General features: G+C 39.9%; 1 protein-coding gene across 2 annotated transcripts in view; it reads right to left on the bottom strand.

Moving 5' to 3' along the window:
* LOC134208694 (transcriptional coactivator yorkie) overlaps positions 1–20,073 on the bottom strand; it is a 123,363-nt gene that overhangs the window by 32,670 nt on the left and 70,620 nt on the right. For both annotated transcript variants that reach the window (XM_062684499.1, XM_062684497.1), the window contains exon 2: positions 11,977–12,164. In XM_062684499.1, the coding sequence (XP_062540483.1) occupies positions 11,977–12,164 (188 nt within the window). The remainder of the gene's footprint in view (positions 1–11,976; positions 12,165–20,073) is intronic.

A 20,073-nucleotide genomic window follows, 5' to 3' on the forward strand; every position in this document is an offset into this window, starting at 1 on the left:
ACATCAAAAGGGTTTGTTTACGTCGGTGTTTGCCTTTTTGGTGGTGGCTGCGATTGATGAGGCAAGCGGTTGCAACTCGGAACGGATGACTATCAACTGGTGCACTCCCCGTCACATTTCCAATCTAATGTGACGACAGAGACGGCCGCCTGATTATGGAGTGACGCTCGTACTTCCTGTCGATTAGCAGACTTGGACTTCCTGTAGTAGCGCTGTTTTACGACATTGGCAAAGTGGTGATTCATATGTACTGCTTACTGATTAATTGTGACGGAGGTCTTTCGGGTTCGTGGATGCATCGATCAATACAGTTACGCCCCTATGAAACAAAGCGCAAGCATTATGTTGTTCTTTTACCTAACCAGCGGATGAAAAATATTCTAAAAACCTACCAAAATCTGTATAAAAACTGAGCATTTATAAAATTACTCAATTCTAACACGAAAAATTTACAAATATAAATGAATGGATTGTTTCTGCGTTAAATTTTAACATAAGCAACTTTCGGTTTACGCAACTATCCTATCAGTTCAAAATATATGACGTCAGAATTAAAACAAGTGTGTCGCGAAAACCGAGAGTCCTAATTACTTTATCAGCAGCACTGAATAGGCTACATTATTTATTATTGCTCGATGATTAGCTGCTGATTAGGTGCCATGTGCGCATATCATCGAACTGCGACTTCGCGTTATGATCTGAACTGTCTATGTTCGGTCTTTTTATCAACTCTATTGTCCAAAACAAAATCAGTGCCGTGATAACAAAATTCCAATCATTTAGTTTAAGTTACTGCAACTAGCGCTATAACTCCGTTATTAGTTGAATTCTTCCAACGAACCATTAGACAGAGTTGTAGAAAAACCTTCGCACTAGAAGTCCACCATACAACACATTTTGAAATTCAGCTTCTAGAATGAGTTATTGACAAACTACTAAATGATCAAAAGCAAATTACTAAATGATCGATAACATTCTTTGGTTCAATTATTGCCACAAACATATTTTCCCCTGAAGAATACATCGAAATCGAAGTCAAAACTGTTGAATGTTGGACAAGGCTGCGTTTTGTGTGCGATGTTTATAACCCCTGGCCAACCCTGTGAATATGTTGCTGTCTATTCTATGTTGAATGTAAAACACACAACCCCTGCGGAGAGCTAATCGCTTGGGCTTTTACCGTCCACTTACACGTCCGAAATACCCTGTCGGGAGTTGCGTCGTTTCCGTTGTGTACTGTGGAAAGCCTCCATGATACCTTCCCACAGGTTATAGGCCCGGTGAATTAGAAGAAACCGGAGCCAGTGACTACGGCTTGGTCGAAAGAAGATCAAAAGGCGAGGGCAATGCTTATTCTTAACATCGATGATAACCAGTTGCCGTTGAAAGACGTAGTGTCGAAGAAACTGAATAAAGGCGAGGGCAATGCTTATTCTTATCATCGATGATAACCAGTTGCCGTTGAAAGACGTAGTGTCGAAGAAACTGAATAAGTATCCCGGAAAGGCTACTGTTACGTCACGAGTGTCGCTTCTGGAGAAGCTGGGTAGTTGAACCGATTCAATACGGATGGGTCATATATGACACATGACACAAGACGAAAATCAGCTGTCAAAAATCAGTTTTAAGAGATAAAGCCTTGCTTTCTTCAGCAATAATGTTCAAAATGAATTGTTCTATCCAGGAAAAATATTGCCCAGGTGAGGTTAAGGGCTTAAGGATGATCTAGAGCATCCAAACTATCCCTGAGTTTAAATTTTGATGTTCTAAGGAATCAACACCATTTTTAACATATTTTGATTAAAAAATTGAAATGAAAATGCTTCATGATAATATCCGGCGCCTGTCCAGCGATATAACAGATCTTTTCCAATACCTACGATACTCCAAACAGTTCTTGAATTCAGATCTTAATATTCAAATTGGTCAACAAAAAGATCTACGATGTCCCCGTTTTTTTCATGAGTTGGAACAGCTCCACGGTACGTCATTACACCATTACAGACACACCACATAATTCGATCGACATCTACGACACTCCAAATTATCCTTGAGTACAGATCTTAATATTCAAATCGATCAACATGAAGATCTTTGATGTCCCCACTAGTTTTATGAGTTGGAATAGCTCCAGGGTTACTCATTACACCATTACAGGCATACTAGAGAATTTGTTCGACATCTACGACACTCCAAACTCTCCTTGAGCTCAGATCTTAATATTCAGATCGATCAACATGAAGATCTTCGATGACCCCACTAGTTTTATGAGGTGGAATAGCTCCACGATACCTCGTAACACCATTTCAGACACACCCAGGGCCGGATGTAGGGGGGGTCCAGGGGGGTCGTGGCCCCCATAAATCTTATATACCAAAACTAACCTTTTTTTGTACATTTTGGGGTCCCCACAAACTGTCGACCCTGGAGCCCCCTTCCGGCTAAATCCGACCCTGGACACACCACAGAATTCGTTCAACATATACGGCACTCCCAACCATCCTTAAGAACAGATCTTAATATTCAAATTGATTAACATGAAGATCTTCGATGCCCCACTCGTTTTATAAGTTGGAATAGCTCCAGGGTTCCTCACTACACCATTACAGACACACTGGAGAATGCGTTCGACATCTACGATACTCCATACTCTCCTTGAGCTCATATGTTAATATTCAAATCGATCAATATGAAGATCTTCGATGTCCCCACTAGTTTTATGAGTTGGAATAGCTCTAGGGTTCCTCATTACACCATTATAGACACACCACAGAATTCGTTCGACATCTACGACACTCCAAACTGTCTTTGAGCTCGATCCTAATATTCAAATTTATCAACATGAAGATCTTTGAGGTCCCCACTATTTCTATGAGTTGACTACGTTACACTCTTATAGACACATTACAGAATTGGTTGAACATTTACGACACTCCAAACTGTCCATGAGTACAGATCCTAATATTCAAATCGATCAACATGAACATCCCACCTCTCCCCTTTGTCACACTTCTTGTAATGAACCTCTAGTTTTTTTTTATTAATCGTCACGCTGCCCAGACCTTCCCCCCATCCCAGTAAGGATGTGACGTAATTTGTGAATGGCCACCTTACACAAATTTGTGATCCCCGTAGACCAAGCTTTATTCTATAACACTATTGACGATAAATGGAACGAAAAAATGTGGATGCGATGTTTGTGATCATAATAACACGTTTTTTTTTGTACATACGTACTGTGTACGTAATGATGTCCTTTGGAGCAATTCCAACTAACAAGCAAGTTTGGGATCCTATGCGTTACTCTGTTATAGAACTCTGAAGTTCCATAATTGTTTTGAGAATACTGTGATTTTTATATAATGGTGTAATGATGTTCCATGATGGTTCTCCAACTAACAAACAAGCTTCAGAATCTATGATTCACTCTGTTGGTCTTCTCCAATATCTGAACCGTAGATATTCTGGGAATTTATTATTTGTATATACTGATGTAATGATAATGATGATCCATGGGGTTTCTACAACTGACACATACGCTCAGGATCCTATGAATCACTCTGTTGGCCTTGTAGGCCTCCAATATCTGAACTCAAGAATAGTTTGGACTTTGGGGTACCGTTGATGTTCTGGTATCACTGCGATTTGATAAAAATAGTTTGATTATGTCTCAACCAAGTACCATTGCCAACTTCAAATTGGGATTGAGGCTCCGTAAAACACTTTGTAGTTTATGCAGATCATCAAGATCTGAACTCAAGGAAGGTTTGGAAGCCCGAGAAGAACTCAAAAAAAATATTTCTACTGTTTCATGGTTTGCATACGTTTTTGGAGCAGAATGTCCAAAATTTATGTTGAAATACAACGACAAAACGCCGTATTGAATCGGTTAAACTATACGAAGAAGATGCGGACATGGAAGCGCACCTATTCACCATCGAAGAACTGTTTGATAGGCTATCGTTTGCTGGTCAAAAGTTCGAAAGTTCGCTGCAGGTCGCGAAAATTTACCGGAGTTCCGGAGGCAGCTAGACGCGGACCAGACGATCGAATTTGTGAAGCAGCAGTGGCTGATGGACGAATACCACCGACGGATGGAGAAGCGTGCAGGAATGTCCCGTGAGTGTGATGACCGGACATTGAGTGTGCACAGAAGAAGAAGTGAACCTACGAGGGAACAAATTGTTAACAATGCCGAAAACTGGGACACATCCGGATAAACTTCCCGGCGCTGTGGGAGATGAACGAGCGGAAGTGGAAAAGGCAGCAAAGAGGGACCCCGAATTTGTTTCGAAGAAGAGATCGGCAGCATGACCAGTGGCTGGGAATTCTTCAGTACAATCGATGAGATGATGAGATGAGACAGATGTGACGTTGGCGGATGGTTCCGCCGTAAAATCTGTCGGAATGGGTGAAGGCACAATGAAATGCATCGATGGTAACGGCAAAGTGAACGTGGTAGTCATGGGGGAAGTATTGTACGTTCCGGGAGTGGAGCCATTGCGGATCTTCGTGGAGGACTGTACGCCTTGAGAGTTGCATAGGCTCGAAAATATGTGGAGATGTCAAATGGAATTGGCGTACCGACGTGCAAATGCGAAGTGTAGCTAGAAATGGGCGTTCGCTTGAGGAGGGGCCCCTGAAGAAAGAAACGGAATTTTACGACTTTGTGGACGAATATTGAGAAGAAACCCGTTGCTATATGCTGGATGGGTCGTGAATGGTATATACCAAGCGGTGAAGAAGACGCAGCAGGGGCTGACGACGCAGGCATAGTAACGAAGACCGCGTGTCCAACTATGTGGAACTTTGTTTGACTTTGGAAGGTAATACTTTGTGGACTTCGTGTTGACTGTTAATTGTGACAAATCTCGAGGAGAAGTGATGAATGATGGGTCTGAGTCATTTGGCATAAAGTCATTTGGCATAACGCCATTTGGCATAAGGTCATTTGACATAAAGGCCATTCTGCATAATGGTCATTTGGTATAACGTACATTTGGCATAATTTTGAACTGCAAGAAAAGAGTGGGTCATTTGGCATAACGGACATTTGGCATAATTTTGAACTGTGAAAGCGAAAGGGATATTTCATGTAATGTTTAGCGTAGATTAAGTAGGTCGAGGCTGTTTTCTGATAAATTTAGACTGATGGTAGACATTTTCCCGAAGAATGAAATAACAAAACGGCAGAATTGCTTCCGAGGGAGGGATCACATCAATCATTAACTTATTCCGACCACATGCCTACTTTTAAAGAAGAGATTACATCCATCATTGCTTCAATCCGGGCATGCGCCTTAAGACCGGATCAAATCTACCATTTCCTTAATCCGGCAAGCGCCTAACTTTAAAAACTCAAGCAATACACTTGTCGTAGTCGAGTTACTGAAACCAATCAAGTCACATATGAGTAACTGCCACCAAATCAATCTAAATTGTGGGGAAGAGATCACATCAACTATTGATTTATTCCCGGTAAGCGCCTACTTATAAACAAGGAGTCACATCCACCATTTGCCACAATCCGGACAGGGCATACTTTTAAAGAAGGGATCACATTATTATTTATGTTTATTTCATCCGACAAATTTGTCTTAATGAATAATATTAGAACTAATTGAACATAAAACGTAAAAGGCTACTCTTAAATTCATTTGTCGTCATATTAAAATCAAAAAAGTGCACAAATTTGTTGAAACATTCCATCATTGCGCGTACTGGTGCATGGAATGTATAATCCCGTCGTCTTAAAGGCAATCTTAGAAACTCAGGTCTACGAGTGACATAACCAGGAACATTAACATTAACTAGCTCGAGCAAATTTGGAGCGTCTATTTCAGTAGCAAGTAATTTGGCTATGAAAATAGCTTTAGCTCGTTTCCGCCTTTGCATCAACGTCTCCAGTCCAATCAGTTGACAGCGACAGCGACAGCGACATCTACCATTGCCACAATTTGGGCCACACACCTACTTTTAAAGAAGGGATTACATCTACCATTGCTTCAATCCGGGCAAGCGCCTACTTTTAAAGAACGAATCAAACCCTCCATTGCCATAATCCGTGCAAGCGATTTCTTTTAAAGAAGGAATCACATCCACCATTTTCATAATCTGGGCAAGCGCCTACTTTTCAAGAAGGGATCACAGCCACCATTGCCTCAATCCGAGCATGCGCCTACTTTTAAAGAAGGGATCACATCCACCATTGCCACAATCCATGCAAGCGCCTTCTTTTAAAGAAGGGATCGCATCCACCATGACCTTAATCCGGGCAAGCGCCTACTTTTAAAGAAGAGATCATATCATCCATTGCATAATCCGGGCAAGCTCCTACTTTTAAAGAAGGGATCACATCCTTCATTGCCATAATAAGGCCACACACCTACTACTTATCATATTCTCCATTGCCATAATCCGGCCACACGCCTACTTCTCAAGAAGGGATTACATCCACCATTGCTCTAATCGGGGCATGCAAATGCATTCTTTCCACGAGAGGATAATGTCTTTTTAATATTGTTATCGACGGGTGTTATATTTATTATTCCGGGGTGTTTCCTGCACCACTTAGTCACCATTCAACGAACGCAAAGAAAAGTTATGCCAAATGTCCGTTATGCCAAAAGACCCTTACCTTTGACGCTGGCCACAAATATGCCAAATGACCGTTATGCCAAATGGCCTTTATGCCAAATGACTCTATGCCAAATGGCCCGCTCCCATGAATGTTGAACAAGTCTGTGTTATGTGTCGATGTTTATAATCTTTTATCAGCCCTGTGAATATGTAGCTGTCTATTGTATGTTGAATGTAAATATGATCTACCTTCTATATAACAAAAATGAAATGGTCTGTGTTCGTATCCGCATAACTCGAAAACGGCAGGGTGGATTTTCTCCATTCCTTTGACAGATATGTTTGTTATCGTTTCCGACGGGTTTATATGATATCTCCTTATGCAAAATCAGGAGTAGGGGTGAGTGAATCGTGAAAAACTGTAATAAAGATTCGTATGGAAACTTCGCATGTGCAGTTCAGAACGCGCATTTCTGCCTACTATGCAGGACAACGTCTGCCGGGTCGACTAGTGTAAAATAAACAACCACCGCGGATAGCGAATCGCTTGTGTGTTTCCATCCACTTACTCGTCCGAAATACCTCGTCGGGAGTTGTGTCGATTCCGCTGTGTACCGTGGGAGGCCTCCGTGATACCTTCCCACAAAAACGTCGGACAAAATTTAAAAATTTACTGCAAACCATCAGACTGCATAGCCGAAAATTCTCAAGAATTAACACTATGTACAGTCGAAGTCAACAATCTACTTCTTGACGACTTTGTGAATGAATTGTGGACTAGATTTCTGAATAAAATCCTGAAGGAACTTCTGAGGAAAATTTCAAAGGAATTCAAGAACTTTTGATGGAATGCTGGGAGGATTTCCACTCAGTAGTTCATGAAATAATTTCCGAAGGATCTCCGAACGAATTTCCGAAAAAAAAATTCTGCTGAGTGTGATTCTTTGTTTTGTATTTTTCTCTGCTTTTCTTTGCCAATGACGGTGCCTTTCAGTAAGAAAGACAAAGCAGGAGTAGCTTAGCCAACTCGGTTTGCCAACAGCGGGCTGAAGCTGATGATCATTCGGCACAAATTTCCTGTCTTTGTCTTTCAAGTGATAGTATTCACCCATGCATTTATATAGGGCCGTCACATTCACGCAGCAGCGAGTGAACTGAATGGACTGTCATTGCGGGCCGCGTGTGTAATGAGAAAAAAGATCTTTTGTTACCTTTATCTTTGATTGTTGCTGCTAACCATTTTCAGTTTTCACTTATAGGAAATGAGTGTGAAGAGGCAATGGTATCAATATCCTACAAATTTCAGTCACTGAGATTGAGAATTCGCACCCCTGACTAGAACGAGAAGCGTGCTTTTTCCGAAGGTGTTGTATTTTTTACAACGGCGCGAGCCCCCGAAGGTTGAGAAGTCGCTTTCCTAAGTCACTACTGAAGGAAATTCCGAAATTCTTCAAGGAATTTCTAAAGGAGCTCGTAGAGGAATTTTCATATGAATCCCTGAACGAACTTTTGAAGGTATTTCATAAGAAATTCTCAAATAAATTTCGGAAGAATGCTTTTTCTGAGTTTAAATCCGAAGGAATTTATTGAAAACATACTGAAGGAATTTCTTAAGATTTTTTTTTTATAGAATGTACAAAGAAGTTTTTGGTGAAATTTAAGAATGTCGAAAATACCTTCAGGAATTTATTTGGAAATGCTTTCAGGATCTCCGTCTTGATTTATTTTAAAAATTCGTTCAGAAATTCCCAAGAAAATTTTAAGAATTGCGTCCCATAGTTTCGGAAGAATTTCATGGAGGAATTGAGGGAGGAAATCTTGAAACAATTTCTGAAAGAACTTCTAAATAAATTCCCGATAAAATTTAAAAAAAAATTCGGACGAATTCCTAAAGGAACTTAAGAATTTTTTAATGAAGCTTCAAAAAAAAAAATTCTAGAGGAATTCCTTAAAGAATTTCTGAAGGAATTTCCAGAAGAGTTTCATGACAGCTCGGCTGCAGAGAAAGGCTGGCTATTCGACAAGTGCAGCGGGACTCAGAAACCCTCGAAGGAAGAGGATCTGGCGGTGATGGACCTCTGGAATTCGGTGTGGTTTTCAACATCAACATGGAGCAAAAACTACGCATTTACTTCCTCCACAGTTCGGCGGTGGGCTGGACCGGAGTCGAAGAAGTCCTCCAATTGTTTCTTCTTGGCTTTTCACTGCAGTCTTCCAACGAACATGTGTGATGTTCAACACAAGTACATTTTCATCAACTCGTGTTGAACACAGAACGTAAATTATTGACGTACTCGAGTACAACGGGATACCCAGTACCTGCCTAAGCAAACTTGTACTTGAGTACAAAACACATGTACAAACTTGCTTTCAGTTCTGAGCGGTCCGAGAGTCGATACAAAGAGAAAGAACAAAATGGAATTCGGAAACTATACACGCTGAAATGAAGATGTGCAGTGATGGGTGGATCTGAAAGGTTTTTTGCGAATAATTTTCTAATGATGCAGAACTTGTTCCTGACGTTAATGACCAACTGATATGGGTTTTCAACATCACGTAAGAATAATTGAGAGAACAGAAGATGTTGATAAATTTGACTTCGATTCACATGCCATTATACAACTTTAGTTGAGCGTGTACACTCCACAGAGAAGGAATAGAAAGCGCATAATTATAAATACTAATCATACTTATAGAACAGCGGAACAATTTCTCGACTCTCCGTTAATGTTTTCGTAATGAAACCAAATTGTGCATTGTCCATAGGGAGAAAGCATTTCGCGTTGCGCTATGGAGCCGCTCACAAATGACGTAACATAAAGTTGGGTGAATGCAGACCCTCCTTTATAGCACATTGTGTATGGACAATTTAAATCTTTTGTCTGGATCATAACGCTTGACGCTATCACCTTCATCCCCCTATAGCGTCACGTAAATCATAATTGTATTGTATTGTCAAAAATATTTGTATGGGAAAAATCTTACATGGGGGGAGGGGGTATTCAAAAACCCGGAAAACCAAACATAATTGTTTTCCGCGCATCTAGTGAAGTGACCGGTTTTTGACGGTGTTTTCGGTCAAGAATTTATTGGTTGTCAATATGGTGACATAAAAATAGCCATCTGTTTTGCTTTTGAAATACACAGGATTTTTTTCCGATCGTAATTTTGATCGTGTGACTTCAATTTGCCACCAAAGTCTTTGCAACATGTTTAAAAAAATCCTAAATAATTCAAAGAAAAATCACATGGTTATTAATATGCGTTAAACATTTAGGATGAGTGCAAAATTGAGAAAATGGAAATCGTGTAAAAACAAAATCCAGCATATACAAATAATCGCAATTTGATAAGTTCGCAATAAATACCGTATTTGGGGAGGGCATATCCAAGGCATGAATTTACTCAAAGCGGAGAGAGCATAACACTTGAAAGATATAAACTTAATTTTTGCATGAACACTTCACTGAACGTTCTAAAGTACCAAACCTCATGAAAATATTGAGAACCCAAATTTTCTCATATCCGCACATCTATGATTTTGTTCAATGTCTACATTTGTTTTGTTCGAGAAGCTTCTGGAATTCTATTCAGCGGCAAATTCTACAGCCAGATTATACATGGTACTGTACAGATGTACAGTACATCTGTACAAAATGAAACTCGCACGCAAGTTCGGGTACAAGTATACTTTTCGTGCGTATGCGTACAAACACGAAGCAAGGGTACAGATGGAGTATACGAACAGCTGTACTCAGCGTGTTTGATGTTCGTTTGGGAAGACTGCTTTTCAGCAAAGTCACTGGTTTATAATTCCTCACGCTGGTTCATTTTTTCGAAGAGTATCCCGAGGAAATTCCAAAGAATTTTTAACGATTCCGAAAAGTTTCCCAAAGATTATCCAAAGCTATTTTAGGAAAATTTCAAATTCGGAAGCGTTTCCCCAGGGAATTCCGAATACATAGTTTTCCCAAGACATTACGAAGAGTTTCTCGAAGAAGTTCTAGATAGTTTTCTGAGAAAATTTCGAAGAATTGTCCAAGGAAACTTTGAGCAATTTGCCGATGAATTTCACAAAAAAATTCCCCAAATAATTCAGAAGAATATTCCTAGGGAATTACGATTAGTTTATCAAGGAAATTCCGAAGGATTTCTCGAGGAACTTTCAGATTTTTTTTCGAGAAAATTCCTTTTGCCAGAGTTTGCAAATAAATTCCTAAGATTCCATCTAAAAACATTTGTAATCCTTTCCCGAGGAAATTCCGAAGAGTTTTCCAAAGATATTTTGAAGTAGTTTCCCGAAAAAAAATCCAAAATTTTACCAAAGAAAATCCGAAAAATGGATGGAAATATGGATGTAGCATTCTCTGTTTTGGGATAATCAAAACTTAGGAATTTTGAATATCTTCAGACTCACATCCGTAAACTTTAATTTCAGTCGATAATTTACAAAATTCCGAAGAATTTCTCAAAGAAATTCCGATGAGTTTCTTGGTGAAATTCCAAAGAATTTCTCGTTATATTTTCCGAGGAAACTCTGAAAAGTTTCGCAAAGAAATTACGTAAATTTTTCCAAAGAAATTCTGAAGATTTTTCCAAAGAAGTTTTGATGAGTTTTGCAAAGAAATCCTGAAGAGTTTATCAAAGAAATTCCAAATATCTTTCTTAGGCAATTCCGAAGAGTTTTCCAAAGATATTTCGATGAGTTTCACGAGAAAAATCAGCAAAGAACTTTCCGAAGAGCTTATCGTCGAAATCCCGAAGAATTTCTCAAGAATCAATGACCAATATTCAACGAATATTGACAATCCAGAGCTGACTATGAATGTGTCTGGAAATGGACTGACAAGTAAAGAAAGGTAGGCTTAGCCAAAAAATGTCGAATATTTCAAAATCTGGTACGGTGCTCTCGATGTTTTTGATCATTTTTCCATACAAAATTCTTTTGACAAACGTTTTTGTGTACGAGGCTACTGAATTTTTTTTGGCTAATCATGCTAAACCAACTTCCAATCTCTTCCTGAAGCCTGGCGTATTTTTTAAATATTTTCCTTGGTACATAAAGTAGCTTCTGAATTCCACAATGATTACCGTGATTAGCCAATAAGGAGTAATGTTTCAGGGAGTATTTAGTTACGTTAGCCCACATTGTCAGTAGAAAAACATGTAATCACAACAGGTATGCACAGGTGATAGGATTGCAGCCGGCAGGTGTGTTTATGTGTGTGTTACGGAAGGAAAAGGAGGTGCTACCATACAAAAATACACAAACAAAGGGAAAGGATGGATGGCTGGATTACACGTCATCGGAGGACCCACCAAGAGAGTAGTACCGTTGCAGCTGTTGTTGGGGTTTTACCCGTTACGAATTCACCACCCAGCTAGCCCCAAACTTACCATTGTTGTTGTTGTTATTATTGTTGTTGTTGTTGGTTGGTGTTGGGGACGAGATGGTGGGACTGAGCAACGTTTGCGATCCCGTGTTGAACAGTGTCTCGACGCTGGACTGTTGCTGGAATAGGCTCTCCTGCTGCATGGCCGCGGTGATCCGTGGGTCCTCCCACGTGGTGGTTCGTGTGTTGTGACTGTTTGGGAAAGAGAGAACGGAGAATTTGAGGTTAGTTTGCGTTCTGCGTAATGGTGAGAGTTGTTCTCTGTTTGCCATTCGAAGTTTCCAGGGAAACCTTCCGTTTGTAAACATTTGTCAAGTTCATCGGTCAAGTTCATGACCGACCGACCGGAGGTTTCAGGCTCAACAGTAGATTGTTTTGCTTTGATAAGCGAGGGGGCTGGCTGGGGGTGGATATTCCCATGACTAGTGGTGTGTGGAACCTTTTGTTTCCGAGAAACCCGGCGACATCACGTACGGCACGTTTTCCCAAGTACGACTCGATTTGCGAAATGGTCGGAAAAACATGTGCCTGTGCGCTATTGGTTTTATTGCGAGCATGGCCCAGTCGCACGTGTTTGCCGTTATCAGAGCAATTATGGTGCCGAAGTTGATAGGTTTGTTTACTAGCGATGGAAATTTACCAGAATAGAAATGGGTTCCAGTAATGTTTTGATCAGTGATAATGAGAATTTGAACGCACAATCTGACACAAATATTTTGTTCTGGTGTGATAAGAAAACAGTATATGGCGAGTTGTATCAATTACCCAAGAATAAGCCTGGGAAAGCTTGTAAGATGATCAAATCAAATAAGATGAGATCTCTCTACTTGATAGGAACTTTACGGGATACTAAATTTTCGAACTTAGTTTCTGAAATTTAATTCAGGGTATATATACTACATTGAAAAATCAGCAAAACCATTGGTTGCAAAAACATATTTTTATCCAGAATTTACGCAACATTTCATATCAGATCGAAACTGTGCATTGCTCCATATTTAAGCCATAGATGCCGATGCTGTAGCAATGGTATAGTCAGTCGTTCGACATGGTGAATGACAGAAAGCGAGAACAAAACAAAAACAACCTCGCGTACACGTTTGAACTGTTCAAAAGTTGTCGCCGACGTTGTCGTTGTTGTGGCGCACGCATCAACATCCTACTTTTTGTACAACAAATTCGCTAAAAATAAGTCTGCCGGCCCTAAAAACATTCGAGTCATTTTGAAGAGCATTCACGCAATTCCACGGAAACCAGAAGGTAATGCATACTTCAACATCTATATAGAAAAATATACTACGGAAAACGCGACAGAAACCCGTTTTTTATATTTAAAATCTCAAAAGCACAAATCTCAACGTCTTTATCGATATGTTCATCAATATTCAATACCCTTCTGCAGCAATCAAACGAATTTTAAATAAACAATCCGACTTCTGATAAACAAGTCGAAAACTAACATTATTCATTCTATGTAAAATGTCTTGTGGAATTGTTCTTTAGCATACCCAATGCTATTTTTGCGAATCTTGGATCAATCGGACTTTTCATTTAATATCATATCCGTTTCTCACTGTAAAGGTTTTTGGAAAAAGAATTTATGCATTGGTGTTTTCCTCTGATTTCATGAGTTCAAAATAAATTTCATAGAACGAATCGATTTTCCGCCCGTGCGTGAATCGTGCGAGTGCGTGCGCGCACGAACGTCATCAAGTAACGCACGCAAAATTGACGATGGAAAACCTAAATATGTACAACAGAACGCAACCCACACTTCCACCCACCCAAATAGAAGCTCCCACCAATATATGAAGTCGCATCACCACCGCAGGGTGAGGGTGTGGCGACGGCTACTCAAATCGGTTTGTTGTGCATTGTCGGCCGGACTCGGACGGAGAAGCGCGGTGATTTATTTTTTCCTGTCAACGGCATTGGCGGTAGTACACAGACACCCTACGCCTGCAGATGGTGGACGTGGACGTGGAGTCAGTTTTAGTAGTTGCGGAAGAGCACGTTCTGCTCTAGTCGTCATGGTCCGTCCGCCTGTCTGTTCGTTCATCAATCGCGCAGATGACCGTTGCTGTGTGCCTGTGCCATGATGGGTCGAGCCGCGAAAAGCAAGTTGCGCACGCGAATGGTCTGCTTCAGCACCTCCTACCTACAACAGGCATCCGTGAAATGGCGTCAAGGCCGCCAATCGATTACTGGTTCTGGACGATTTAGATATGGGAAAGGGGTGGCTGTTCGAATCAAATCAAAATAGGTGATTGCAATAGGAGATCGATTGCAGAAAAGATAGTTTTGGGATCCATTTGGTTCTTAGAGGCCGTGATCCAAAGAAAGATCTATGTCACTGGAACGAAGATTTTTGTTCAATGCTGTACGTTGCTTGGCCGCTTATCTGTTTATGTTTCTAAAAATGAATTTACTGTACGATATGATGAGTTAGCAGACAAAGATAGTGTGATATCGGAATATGGCAAAGTTAGCCATGGAATTGAGATACATAGTTGAGAAGTGATGTGACAGACGTGTAACGCAAGAGACGGAAATAAATGTAGATGTTTACAATTGATTCTCCTTTTCCACCAATAAGTTTCCGAAATTAGATATCATATTGGCGACGAGGATCAAAAACGTTTGATGTGCGATTATAGTGTGTTAATTGAATCATTGGTTTGAAGCTCCTGAAGGACCAATCAACAAGAAAATGGTAAAAGTACTAAACATTTTCAGATCAAGTGTAGATCCAATAATAAGTTCAGGTTTTTGTTGTTTGTTATTATCATTGAAATAATTTTTTTTTATTGTTCGGGTGTGCCACTGCGACCAATTATTAGATCTATTGTAGCGAATCATTGAAATAATTAGTATGTGACTTATTTTTTTGGGGTGACCCTTAGGGGAATAGATATTCCGGATATAAGGTATGTTCAATTTTGTTTATATTCGAATAGTTTGGGCGTAATTCTTTGTGATAAATGCGATAGTATTGTTAATATAGTTGAAGTCGAACTTTATACCCATAAACATAACTAGTCACAAACGTTGCTTTTGCGTAAAGTATGAAAACAAGTAAGTATAATTGAAATGAACATTCAAAGTAAAGTAGTAGCCCATTATGAAAACTCCCAATATGTGCTGGTTGAGCATAGATTTTCGTATCATCATGTGAAAGAATACAATGGAACAAAATTCAAATAAACACTCAAAATTTAAGTTGGCAACACAATGAATAATCCAACCAGAAAAAAAGTATCTAATAAGACGAATAAGTATGTCTGAAAAGTTGATGAGTTCATAGGAAGATAGACATCAGGGCCCGTTCACAAATTACATAACGCTTTAGGGGGTGGGAGGGTACCTACCAGAGCGTTACGGACCATACAATTTTCAGAACCATTTCATACAAAAAACGTTACGAGGCGGTGGGTGGGGGTTGAAAATGGCCAAATTTTGCGTTATGTAATTTGTGAATGAACCCTCATTGAATTTTATTATGTTCTGTTGTCGGTTTCACTGGCGAGAAAGGTGTAATTGAAAAGCTTTTAGATTATGATTAATAATAAACTTGACTTATTGACTCATTCTTAGGAATATGTTTATAAACGGAGTTTCGTCAACATAAATTATAAGAAGGCGCGTTTCGTCAACATAATTCAAAAGGCGGCCTTCGTCAATAGTGTTTAGAAGGTGGTTTCGTCAATATAATGAGAAGGCGGTTTCCTAAATACAATAAAATACTGAGAGGGCAGTTCTCGTCAACACGAATAATGAGAAGGCATTTTTCGTCAACACGAATAATAAGAAGGCGGCTTACGGCAATAAACTAAAAAGGCGGCTTACGTCAATAAACTAAAAAGGCGGCTTACATGCATGAGCATGAGCATGATTGACCGCCCACGGTTGATACTCCGTTATTGCCAGGTCAGCTGTAATTACACAGAGAACCAACAGATGAAGTTTGGGACTAACATCATCCTCAATGCGTAAGAACTGGTGACCCAAAAATAAGCAATACCAGCGCCGGCCGTGTCCGAATGCAGGTCAATTGAGGAATGGGTAGGAGAATGTTGACATGATCCTCGCTTTGATAGAAGCCGACGAGTCATCTGCACTTCCACGAGAAATCACTGGGATGTTGGATATATGGGGTAGGGAGTGTGGCAGGGTTCGTTTTGGTAAACGGTATGCCGTGTATATCGTGTAGTTTGATCGATGAAAACAAAACTAATAATTTTAATTTAAAGCCGCACAAAGCAGAACTAAATTTCGGTGACCGGCTGATCGTTCTGCTTACCGCACAAAGCTGAAAAAAGTTTCGATGACCAGCCGATCGTTCTGCTTCCCGAAGAAAACATGTCTGGACGCGATCTAAACTTTAACTTTCTAATTAATTTACACACCCGCACTACACAGAACAAAACTTCGATGACCGGCCGATCGTACTGCTTACCGCACAAAGCAAAACTCAATTTTGATGACCGGCTGATCGTTCTGCTTAATGAAAAAAACATGGACGTCATCTACGATCGTTCTACGTCCTACAAAACACGAACAAACCTGCACTGATTGTTTCACTTTCTTATTAATTTACCCACCCGCACAACAGAACCGGACATTTAGATTGATCTCCTATCAGTAACTCACCATTATATTTGCATATTTCTACATGTGAGATTAACCAAAAATAGCCCAGTTCCAAAGTGTTAATATCCGTCCGCTGTATGTCCGGCAACTTGCTCAGGTGATGTCCAGAAACATGATTCGGGGTCGTCTTCCAGAGTCATCCGTACGATACAATGGAGACCGGCCGACAGTGAAATGTCACTAGGTTTTGGCATTCTTACTGGTTGAAGCTTCTGTTTCGTTGAGTTTGTCATCTTCGAGGTTAACAAAGCTTGAAACGTAGATTTTTTGAAATTTTGTTCTCAATTTTTCTGCAACGAGATAAAATGAAATATAATATAATATAAAAAGAAAAAAAATTATTTTTAAAACTTGGATTTACAAACCTGGACCACGTCTCAATACTAAATCAATCGGTAGTGAAACTGAATGATAACACCATACAACTGGTAAACTATACATATAATTCAAACAAATGTTCCACGTCAAGACACTTCACTTCAAATAACACTGTAATTGTACTTGAAAAAAGAAGGATTACGACCAGTGTGACCCAGTACGTAGCACAAAATGAAAAAAGCATCAACTTTAGTGGATCATTCTAATACGATTATTAGTAAAGCAAGTAGTATCCCAATTGAAGAACTGAGTAATTATTAAAATTCAAAGGTGAAACAACTAATACGCCCAACCTTTTAAACCTATTACATATCTTATGTGAGAATCATTAGACACAGAAAACATTGGACACTGTGATATTATTTGATATCCTATTTCAAAAAGCTTGAAGATCGTATCAAATCAATTAAAATCTCAAATATGCGGAAAGCTGGCGAACAGTGGCGTAGCCACGGGGGTGGTTTTGGGTATAAAACCCCCCCCAGAGCCAAAATTTTTAGAAGACATTTTTTTTTTTCGAAAAAAAAAATGTTCAGAAAACCCCCCCCAGACCAAATTTCTGGCTACGCCACTGCTGGCGAAAGATTCTTCTCCCACATTGGGATGTATGTTAATTCGTACTCTATAACTGTTTGATGACAAAGGAATAAATTATATAGAGTCTTACCTGCATATGCTGCAGTGGATTAAACAAAGCCCAATCTCCTGTGGTCTATTGGAACCAAAATACTCACTGTATCATCTATCGGAAGGCTCTCATCATTGATGCCCACCAGGATAATTTCCTGTTGACTAGGAAATCAAATAGGAAATCAAAATATTGACAATGTATGAAAAGAAGCTACCAATTTTTTGTTTGAACTTTTGATTTTAGCGACAGATATTGCCAACAGGCCTATAGGCTCCGACACATCCATTCATACTGTAACTACAGTGCACGTAGCTGCACATACGGAGGTCGTTCTAAATCAGTTCCGAAAATTCTAGAATAAACGAACCTTTTATAATGAAACAAACAAACTTATTTTGTGTAGTTATGACAATTAAATGTTCATGGTGCCGATAGAAGCTGTGATTACCCTACATGAGTAAACGATCAGTTGTATGTATCAGTTGTACGTTATGTATAGTTGCGTATGATATAAAAATACGAATAGCAGGACATGACATTTGGATTGGCCAGTATGTCATAATCAAAAACTGCTGCTACCCCAAACAACCAGACTCAGCGCCCCTCCTTTCCGATAGGTCTAGACCCAAAACCTCAACTCAATCGATCATTGGGTAGCAAAGCAATAGCATATCAAACTTGGCTACCCCGTGCCAAAGATGGTCCCCACCGCTTTGAGGGTTCCCCAAACACACGCGAAGCGACCGCCATCCACCCCCGGCGACTACGACTCTGTCGTTGGTTTGGAAGTGTAAGTGTCACATCGACAATCGCTCAGCGACAGCAAAAGTCGCGCCACCCGTGTTTTGAGGAACTCTGAGCACAGGCTGTATCAAAATTAAGCTAAACAATAATGCAACCAAACGATTTGTTTAATGTTTGCTGTTGAAAGTAAGACGAAAGAAAATTTAAAACTTATATTTATGGTTTCCTTCAACTCGAACTGCAAGTATCAGGATCACTTCGGTCTTTCGACTCTTACATTATATCACACTTTCGCCTAAAAAACACTAGATCCACTAACACGCACTTCACCTCTATTAATTCTTTTTTCAATCATTTGCAAAAACTCAAAAAAAAACATTCAACATCCGAAAAAAGTGACGGGAGCAAAATAGAGGAAAATAATAGCGTCAACTCGCGAGCGCGGCACACTTCGATCCTTCAGTCTTCAATAAACTAAAAAGGCGGCTTACGTCAATAAACTAAGAAGGCGGTTTTCGTCAACATGTAGGAAAGGCGGTCTTCGTCAATATTTTTGAGAAGGCGGTTTTCGTCAACACGAAAAATGAGAAGGCGGATTTCGTCAATATTTCTGAGAATGCGGTTTTCGTCAACCCGAATAATAAGAAGGCGGTTTTCGTCAATACAAACAACAAGAAGGCGGTTTTCGTCAATACAATGAGAAGGCGGTTTTCGTCATCATATATGAAAGACGGTCTGAGAAGGCGGTCTTCGTCAATATTTCTGAGAAGGCGGTTTTCGTCAATATTTCTGTGAAGGCGGTTTTCGTCAACACGAATAATAAGAAGGCGGTTTTCATCAATACAAACAATAAGAAGGCGGTTTTCGTCGATAAATTTAAAAGGCGGCTTACGTCAATACACTAAGAAGGCGGTTTTCGTCAATATGTAGGAAAGGCGGTCTTCGACAATATGTTTGAGAAGGTGGTTTTCGTCAACACGAAAATGAGAAGGCGGATTTCGTCAATATTTCTGAGAAGGCGGTTTTCGTCAACACGAATAATAAGAAGGCGGTTTTCGTCAATACAAACAATAAGAAGGCGGTTTTCGTCAATAAACTAAAAAGGCGGTTTACGTCAATAAACTAAGAAGGTTTTCGTCAATACAATGAGAAGGCGGTTTTCGTCATCATATAGGAAAGGCGGTTTTCGTCAATATTTTTGATAAGGTGGTTTTCGTGGTTGTTGACTTAGCTTTGCTGCGTCGCAGCATGTGTGAAATAATAAAAATGACAGTTGTGCGTTGCTTCCGTATCGAGTAGTGTGCCCCCGAAAACGCGAGCACTTTGAAACCTGGATTCCGTCAGGAGTGACCTTAAAGACATTTTATGATATTACTTTTTTAATATAGTTGGCATTATTTAATCACGAAAATTGTGATGGCGTGTATACTGGAAAGAGATTTTTGCGGTTTCACGACACTAGTTGATAAGTCAACCCAAGTAACATTTTGAGTTTTATAACGCTCTCGGGCCCTCCTTAGCCGTGCGGTAAGACGCGCGGCTACAAAGCAAGACCATGCTGAGGGTGGCTGGGTTCGATTCCCGGTGCCGGTCTAGACAATTTTCGGATTGGAAATTGTCTCGACTTCCCTGGGCATAAAAGTATCATCGTGTTAGCCTCATGATATACGAATGCAAAAATGGTAACCTGGCTAAGAA

This window comes from Armigeres subalbatus, chromosome 2 (genome assembly GCF_024139115.2).
Source record: "Armigeres subalbatus isolate Guangzhou_Male chromosome 2, GZ_Asu_2, whole genome shotgun sequence".
Classification (NCBI taxonomy): domain Eukaryota; kingdom Metazoa; phylum Arthropoda; class Insecta; order Diptera; family Culicidae; genus Armigeres; species Armigeres subalbatus.